The following is a 9,281-nucleotide window of genomic DNA, read 5'->3' as shown; positions in this document are numbered from 1 at the left end:
CAATGGCTTCTCTGTCTCACTTGTCTCAGTCACTCACTATAAGAAAGTGTCAAGAAGCCTTGAACACCATGTTTCTGTACCATTTATTTTTCCACAAGTGACAAAAGTAAAAGAAGCCGTTGAGGGAAAAATTTAAGATGCATCCAAATAGGACTGTTTGGCTTTCTGTTGTTATAATGCATTTTACAGTCTGAACAGGAAAGTGTGCTTTTATGAAGTGTTTTCTCTGTAACCAGCAGCTTTCATTTTGTAAGGCTTTTCAAGCACCGTTTTCTGAGTACAGCCACACACAGCTCACACTGTATCACATCACAAAAATATAGACATCTACAGATATATGCACACACATATTACCACAATTCAGCTGTTAAATAGATGGCAGATTGAAAATAAGAATGTACAACCAAAGACAAATCTAGAACGATTGTAATTTGCGTTTAGTCCCCCCCCCAAAAAAAGCCTTTCTTCGACAAATAAAAGTTTTACAAAATATAGCTCTAGCAACACATTATTCTACAGCTAAAGCAGAATAAATGTAAAATAATTACAATAAAAACAGCTTTGCAGCAGACAAACAGAATCATGACGGTGAATCAAACAGGGACACTTTCACCTGAAGCACAAGCATGAAGCTAAACCAGCTCATGATTTCCATTTAAAGGAATATGTCAATCCCAAATGACTATTTATATATCAGCTACTCACCCTGTGTTACATTGAATTCATGAAGAAAACTTTGCTTTCTTACATACCTCCATTGGAAACAGACATTTTGATTTAGTTTTGCTGTTATTTAACGTGGACCCTATGACTTCAGTTCATTCAGAATTTTCTGATTTTGGATTCTTTGTTCACCATGAAGGCCAGCAACAAAAACAAAGTATTCTTCACAAATTCAACACTGAATAACTGCTATCCAAATGGTTATTTTGGGGGGTTGAAGTATTTCTTTAAGTTTCATTAACTAATCAAAAACAAGAAAGATAAAATAGATGAATAGAATTATAAGGCTATTTACAAAAGGGAGGAGGGAATGGGAGGGAGGAGTTGTCATGATTCAAACAGTATATTCTTGTATTCAAAGAGTTAATTTCTGTCATAAGCAGGAGCCTCAGTTGCAGTTGCACTGGGCGATGTCCAATCAGATCTGCACTGATCAGATCATACTACAGAGAAGACTACTATAGTCCCTGAGGAATGAAAAACCACCCAGACTGGTCACTCATATTGTGTGTGTACACACACACACACACACACACACACACACACACACATACAGACACACAGAGACACACACAACACACACAACACACACAGTACTTGTGATCAAGTTTTCTCGAGTCCCACGGAGCTCCACATGAAAGACTCGCTCCTCTGGGCTGTTCAAGGATCATCAGGATCGTCACGACATTAAAGCAGGTTTCTACTGAAGCGTCACATCTGCTCTATCAGTTTTCCCCACAGCTGCCCTCTCCCCTCCCCTCCACATGTTCCTCAGTTTTTAGTTCGTTTCAAGTCTGGAGCACAGTACAGAGCCTCGTCAGAAACACGTCAGTGGCTGCTCTCTCAATCCAGAAACCCATAATGACGGGAGAAAAATGAAGACGTGGCTCTGACAGTTTGTTTGGGGTGTTGGTCGAAGATATCGTTAAGCTGGAATGTGATTTTTTTTTTTCCAGCAGACGTCACAAAGGTCATGCTGTGTGACATTTTAAAAAAAGATTCACCCCTCATTGTATCAACATTATGGACTCCCACGGAAATACAGACGCAACGCTAAGACTGGCTGTAGGAGTTACTTTGGTTCCCATTGGAGCTCTGGTCGCTCTCACTGTAGACGACACAGGAGACAAGATGAAAGAAATAATTACAAAGTGTCCAGTGATTTGCCGATATGCAATGCACTTACATGTTACTATGATACTGGTCGAATACAGCTTTTGTTGTTTATGTGCAGCTTAAAAACTTTATACTGTACTGTATATTTAATTTGAAAAAAACAACAACAAAATATATCAATGCAAATATGTATATACTGTGTGACAGCTGCGTTACACGCAGACAGGACAGTGTCAGGTTTACCTGTTCGGAGGAGGTTTGGGTTTTGGCATCTTGTTTAGCACAGCAGCTATCTCCTTTCTGTCATCGAAATTTTTCCACTGGTCGTAGAGCTTCAGAATGACACGGATGATCTCCAGGATCTTGAAAAACACAAAAACAGAAGTTAAAGGTATACTGTCCAGGTTTCCCTAAAATAAATATATACATAGACTCACACAAAAGTAATCCCTCTTAATTATCACATGTGACCCAGTAGCAGTGTGTGACAGTGTCTGTATCTGCAGAAAAGCTGCCCTCCACCTGTGTTTTCCTATTTTCTGCTTATTTTGGTTTGTTCGGGAAAGTTCTGTTAACCTTTGTGTAGTGGCGTGTCGACCCCAGTCAATAGCAACTCATGGTCAGACCGCTATAAAAACATAGTGACCAGGTTATACCGCTGCTCCATCTCTCTCCTCTGTGGATGTGAGCTGCAGGTGTGTGTGTCTTGTTTGATCAGGGCCAAGGTTAAGCCACACACACACACACACACACACACACGCACACACACAGCAGAGAAGCTGAGCGGACACGATGAAGCATGCACTGCAGCAGAATTCACAAAATTTGGCAATGCAGCATTCTCCTGCAGGGTTGTGCAGAGATGTGTGTTTGTGCTTTTTAACGTAACCACCGTGAAACAATCAGAAAATTGAATGTCTCTGATTCACTGCTTTCTTTCTCGCTCCCTCTCTCTCTCTCTTTATTTATTTACTCTCTAGCTCACTTGACCACAACTGCTGCTGCAGCTGAGGATGAGGAGCCAAGATTGAATGCTGTTTACAAACAGTAAGTGACAAATCCTTTATATTATACAGTAAACGATCAGTCTTTGTCACTCTGACTGTGTGTTAAATGCCTAAATCCCCACTGAACCTGGCATTTTATTTATTTGTGTTTGATTTTTGGGCCTACACAATTAAATGTGTTTGTGATCCTAATGACAAACACACCAGCACAAAAACAAAGACAGCTGGAAAACCAGACTGTGGCCACAAAATGCACAAAGGCATGCCAAAAAAAAAACAGTGGCCAGTGTTGTAACAAAAACAGTGGAGCTAAATGTGGAAAAAAAAGATGATGACCTATTTTTATATAATGCAGACACTATCTGCATTTAACATCTGCTTTTTGGATATCAGTTAGCTCAGTTAGCTCAGCCTCAGGCTGTGAACTATGAGAACTATGAGATGACTAACACTGCACTGTGCTGCTTTAAAAAGTGACAGGTTACATGTTGTAACTTCCTCTCTTAAAGGGCAGACTGATGTTTTTGATTCTGGGTTTTGTTCTCTCGTCACCAGAAAAATATGACATTTTAGAAAAAATTCTATCTGTGTCAAAAATACATGTTCTTACTTTGTCCATGTCAACAGAGAGCTCTGCAAACCACTGCCGGGCATCTTTCTGCTGAACCACACAGGCGACATGCAGACAGGCTGTGGGAGGAAGAGGACAGATCCTGTTACATCTAATGAATCTCATTTCAAGTCAGTAACTGCATTAAAAAGCTACGATGAGAAACGCATGGGGACAAATCTTACCCAAGGCGATCATGAAGGGAGGGTAGAGCAGACACAGATCCGTCCTGTATGTGTCATTCACTATTCGCCTGGTTCAGATAGATAACAGACACTGAGTGAGCCCCAAAAATACAGCAGCTACAATTGAGTATTCAAGGATTTCAGCAGGGACAGATAAACGGACACAGGCAGTGTCTTACCAGGCCAGAGGCAGCAACATGTCCTCCTGTCCCATGTCCTGCACATACTGCAACAGTGGTCTGTAAGGGTGGTACACTATCAGGCAGCAGTCCTGAAAAAAAAGATAAACAATAAGTAACCATACATCTAACAAAGCACATACAGCCTGCACAGTAGAGTATCAGTAGAGAGGCAAAGTCCCTCCCCTTCTGGTGTCCCCCAATGGACCTTATTTTGGAAAAAAAATTCACAATAGTTTAATCAGCTGGTAAGCAACAGAATGAGCCAGACTCGTTTCTCGTGAGTACATCCCGGTACTGTACACACAGGAATTGTAGCTTTTTCAAGAAGTTATGACGAACCTTACACGACCTGCACAGTTTTTCTAATGACATACTTTCAGTTTTATGCAGAAAAAGTTTAACAACAAACTGCAAGTTTCTTGACATAGAAAATTATGTTTTAAACTGACAAACATCATGTTAGTTATTCATGGCACAATTTGAATGAGTTTATCTCTCGCCATTAATTACTGTGTTATTTTTATTTTTATTTTTTTTTTAGAAGTAAGATCCCAGTGGTGGTCCACCAGAAGCGGATGGACTTCATCTCTCTATGATGCAAAGCTCACTCCACTTACCATCAACTCCAGCAGGTAGAATTCACATTCTAATATCTGCACAAAAAACACAAATAAAAAACCTGTATTATACCCCGTTTTACAATACATCAAAGAAAATACAGGTGACTTCAAAATCAAGTACGATATATATCTTTGGGTAGTTTATTACGTTTCCCTCTGAATTATATAGTATTAAGTATTTACTGCATATCTGGCAAAAGCTATATTTTGCTTCATGTTTACATTTCCAGATGAATGAACAACAACAAGGAGTGTAAAAAACATCCAACTATCAGAAATGTAGATCACATAAACTTTTTTTATTACCCTCAACGACCGCAGCTGTTATCGTTATATTGCCCCTGTTTGTCCCCGCCACCATCACTATTACTATGTCTCCAGTTTGGACATGAAAAATGATGCGCAGGAGTCGCAGCATCCCGCTAACTCACTCTCTGCGGTGTGAACCACTCCCTCTTTTTATCGCTCTGCCGTGGCTCGCTATAAATAATAGTTTACCAGCTTTCTGGACAGGCGGCATGTCACAACAGCCCCGCTGACGTCCTGGCAACTGGGTGGAGATGCTGGATAAATAAAATCTTGACGGTGGACACCACTTCACACCACAGTGAGAAATGCTGAACAAAACGAATGCATGCACGCAGGTAGCTATCTCCCACAGCAACAAGATTTTTATCGGAGGTTTGTGAACATTAGCTCTGGAATCTCACGTACTGATAGACACCAACGTGGCAACACTCTGATACGGTGTAAGGCGGTCCTGCTGAGCTGTAATGTAGCGCAGCAGTGCATAAATAACTTTGCAGAGGAAGCAGAAAATGAATCAGGTGGTTGATTCATAGCATCGCTGATCCACTGTGAGTGGTTTGAACTGGAGAATTATATCCAGCTTTGTTTTACTTTTTAAGCACGGCCGCATTAAATTTAAGTTTGAACTACAGTCCATCTCGTTTCAGTCTTCAACTCTAGAGTCAAGACAACCTTTCAAGTCTGACCCTTAATCAAACTTTGTCCGTGTCATTACATTTAAACACACAAATCAGTCACTTTTTGTATTGGTCACTGTGTTATTAGATTGCTGACAGGGTTGTAATTTTACTTGTCCTCAGTATGTTTGTGCATTTACTGTTTAAAGTTCCTCTCCTGGCTTTGATTAAACCCCTAAAAACTCATCTCCGTTCATCAAAATCACATATTTAATAGATTTTTTCCATGACTGAAATTCCATCATGACTTAAAATGGCTTAGATGTAACTCTGCACCTGGCCTTATTTAGGATGCATGTATTTAGGAAAATGCACACTGGACCCCGCCCCTCAAACCCCTAATAAAACAGTAAAAGTTAACATGAGCCTTCAGCTTGACTACGTTCTCTAATAGCTAATAAGAGGGTGCTAATGTTAGATTAACCTTGTCTCTGATCACCGAACTTGACAAGCTGAAGTGAAAGTGAAACTTTCTCTTCTGATACTTCTTGTTTCGCTGTAACTTTATGGGACGACTTTCTTAAGTCTTTGACATCACAAATCCTAGAAGCCAGAATAAGTGTTTTTTAGACTGTTATTGGTTCTTTGCAGTTCCCAGTTGACTATTTATTTCACTCATGATTTGTCTTATAGGATATTAAAAAAAACACCATATAGACAGGTTACCAAGGTTGATTTTAAGTGGTAGTTTTTGCATCGCACTCAGTGTAAATTGCTCTGGAAAACAGAGTCTAATTACACAGATGTTTCACTTACATGATTCATTCTGTAAGGAAACTCCTTCGGAAAGGCGTAGGAAAATCTTGTTTTCACTGTTCAAGAAAAATGAAACATGATTATACCGTCTCCACTATAGGGGAATCACAATTGTAGGGATTTCTACTATTTAAGAAAATATCTGATGGCAACTTACACACAGATGTTGCTGCAGAGATCAGCCTGGTATTTGACACAACTCCAAATTCCTGAAAGGGAATAAAATTTTGATCTCAGATCACTTAACAGAGCACTTTTGCCAGAAGCTGTTACTTTTTTTAGTGTAACATTAGTGTCCTACAGACACAGCAGAAACGGCCATACCTCAACTTTAGAAGCCAGGAAAACACAGGTAGGAGCCATGAGCACTGGATCGATACTTTTCAGGGAATACCTGCAAACAAAAGGAGATTAAGGTTTATTAGTCATGGACGAGGGGGATTTAAGCACAAAAAAGCACAGTGGAGATTAGGTGACAATGAAGATCGCGTTTACACTGCTCAGAGTACAATATGTATTACACATAAAAGGGGAACTCGCCTGTTTTTTAAAGAATAACATTTAAGTTGTACAACCACATTACTAGAGCCTGGTGATACAGAGAATATCAAATATCTAATTTTTTAACAAATACCTCGAAATAGATATTGTCACATTATTGTACAGTTGGATATTGGTGCTTTTACAGAATATTTAGAGGAAATAATGAGATTTATGCTAAATGGTTGTCAGTAAGGTAATTAAGAATAAGATTAAGAAGAAAACTACATCACTTTACTGTAATGCAGTCTTTAAAACCAGGAAAAGACAACTCTTAAAATAATCAGATAACCAAACTCTTAAGATGTAATCTAGTCTCGTACAACCATATCGATACTAATTGATATTTATAGCTCACCTGGCATAGAAGCGTTTGAAGTAAACAGTTGCAGTGGCGATGACCTGCTGCCGCAGCTTCAGGTGTTCCCCCAAAGCCTGGATCACTGAAACGGACAGAATAAGACACTGACCTATAAATGTCCATACGAAATTTCAAAATTTCCTTCACAGCACTCAAAAAAAAGTTAATTTTTAAATCAGTCAAAGTATGAGACAGCAGCACAAGTTTTTCTTAACTTCCTTTTTCTTTTTTAAATCAAGTGGTTGCTTGTCGTTTAATTTTCGATAAAAACACATCCAAGACAAAAGGTCAGGAACTATAGATCTTAATAATGATTCATACACACATTGTCCAGACTTCTATAAAAATAGATTCAAAAAGAAAAATGACAATCCGATTATTTTTCTGGCTCCAGTGTTGTTATTGTGCACAGCAGAAAGGCATTTTATATTGTATTCCTATGTTTTTTTTTTTATGTGAATAAAGTATCAGTTTGAAATCTCAATCTTCCACCCAAACTTCAAAACAGCCAGTATGTAACTAAAAAATACATGTTGGGTTATAAATAATAAATAAAAGGCAACAACACTGCCCATATACGAAAAGCAGAAACAATGCGATATATTTCAGTTGAACTGTTTAAGTAACATAAATACGATGCTGCGTTATTTAATGTAGTCTAAGAAATAAAACAACTGTTGTAAATGAATGCAGATCTCAAAATATGAAACGCAAATAAAGAAATGTAATAAATTACCATTGGCAAAGAAAATCTGCAGCTTCCAGTACTCCTCTTCTGAGAGAAACTTCAGATCCTTCTGCCGCTCTTTCATCAGATCCTGTTTGTCCAAAACCCACTGCAAACTTTGACGAATAACATACAAAATATCATTTCTGTATACTCAAAGTTTCGCTGCAAACTGTCATCGACCAAGCTAGCGGGTAGCACGACAATATCAACATTAAACCCGTGTGTTAGCCTTTTACACTGCTGTCGCAAAGCATGAACAATATAAAACGAAGGTCGCATAATTAAGCTTTAATAATAACCTTTGTCTTTAATAGTTTTGTTTTCTGTCTTTGTTACATTTTATTTCTAAATCGTAGCACTCATTTAGGAGAAAGTGTTAGCAGCCTCACAGACTCCGCTAACGTTAGGCCTCACAACACAGACGGCGATTTACGAAATAAAAACCTAACAGGTCAAATTTATTATCAAAACTTACTAATGAGAACTTTGCCAGAAGTTTCCCGCCATGTCGTAGCAGTTGAGGTAGAGAAGGACACTTTAAATTGGCAAAAGTTTCCAACAAAGACGCTGATAGCACAAGCAAAGTAGATATGCTAGGCAGACACTGGAGTCACATCAAAAACGTCCCGGAGGAGGATTGGGAGCACAATGGAATGGTTCCGGAATTTTAGATCCGCATGTCAATCTATGTAATAATAATAATGCGGATAATACATAATTCCGCACTTATAATGTCAACCTATATAATAATAATAATAATAATGCAATAATACATTATACTATAGGCTATTTTTCTTCAACAAGTATATGTATGGCTGTTTTCTTATTGTCTTAAATTCGATATAACCTTTTGCAGTGGTGCAAAGTAACTGAGTACATTTACTTAAGTAATAATAATAATAATAATAACAATACTGATAATGATAATAATAATAATGGTTTTATTGTATAGTACTTATCTAAATAAAGTGACAAAGTTCTTCACAAAGTGCATAAGAATAAAACAAAGAAATATACAGATACAATAAATAAAACAATGTGAAGATATAAAAGTGTACACTGGGGCATAACAGAGCAAAAGTAAATTAAACAAAATGTTTATATTAAAAATGTACTAATCGGTCATTAAAGTACTGTACCTTAGTGCAATTTTTTGGGGTACTTGTACAGGGAATGTGACTAGGCTGTGACTTTGTTTTTGTTTTTTTCTGTCATGACCCTCCCTGGAGCTACAGATATTTTTACTTGAGCCTCCCTGAGTGACTGGTTGAAATTCATAAATACTTGAAGTGCCACTCCCATTTTGCACAACCCCATCCACTCTCATAAAAAACAAACAGCCCTCTCTACTTCAGTACATCTCAAGTGATGTGATTTTTACTTCCCTAAAATTATCTTTACATATTTAGTCACTTGTTACTTTACAGATTAGGAATTAATAAAACATGTGATCAGTTTATAAAAT

At 38.0% G+C, this 9,281-nt stretch overlaps 1 protein-coding gene across 1 annotated transcript; it reads right to left on the bottom strand.

The window, feature by feature from the left end:
- Positions 1-831: 831 nt before the first annotated feature.
- On the bottom strand, positions 832-8,415 carry ccnc (cyclin C). The gene is made up of 12 exons (XM_042503423.1): positions 8,292-8,415; positions 7,823-7,929; positions 7,084-7,168; positions 6,510-6,579; positions 6,343-6,394; positions 6,186-6,241; positions 4,441-4,476; positions 3,821-3,912; positions 3,642-3,709; positions 3,457-3,536; positions 2,083-2,201; positions 832-1,831 (listed from the first exon to the last, which is right to left on the bottom strand). The coding sequence occupies exons 1-12, from the start codon at positions 8,321-8,323 to the stop codon at positions 1,777-1,779; spliced, it is 852 nt and encodes a 283-aa protein (XP_042359357.1). The 5' UTR covers positions 8,324-8,415; the 3' UTR covers positions 832-1,776.
- Positions 8,416-9,281: the final 866 nt, after the last annotated feature.

Source organism: Plectropomus leopardus, chromosome 16 (assembly GCF_008729295.1).
Source record: "Plectropomus leopardus isolate mb chromosome 16, YSFRI_Pleo_2.0, whole genome shotgun sequence".
In the NCBI taxonomy this organism is placed as follows: Eukaryota; Metazoa; Chordata; class Actinopteri; order Perciformes; family Serranidae; genus Plectropomus; species Plectropomus leopardus.
The sequence above is the reverse complement of the archived record's forward strand: the minus strand, read 5'-3'. Positions and strand labels throughout refer to the sequence as shown.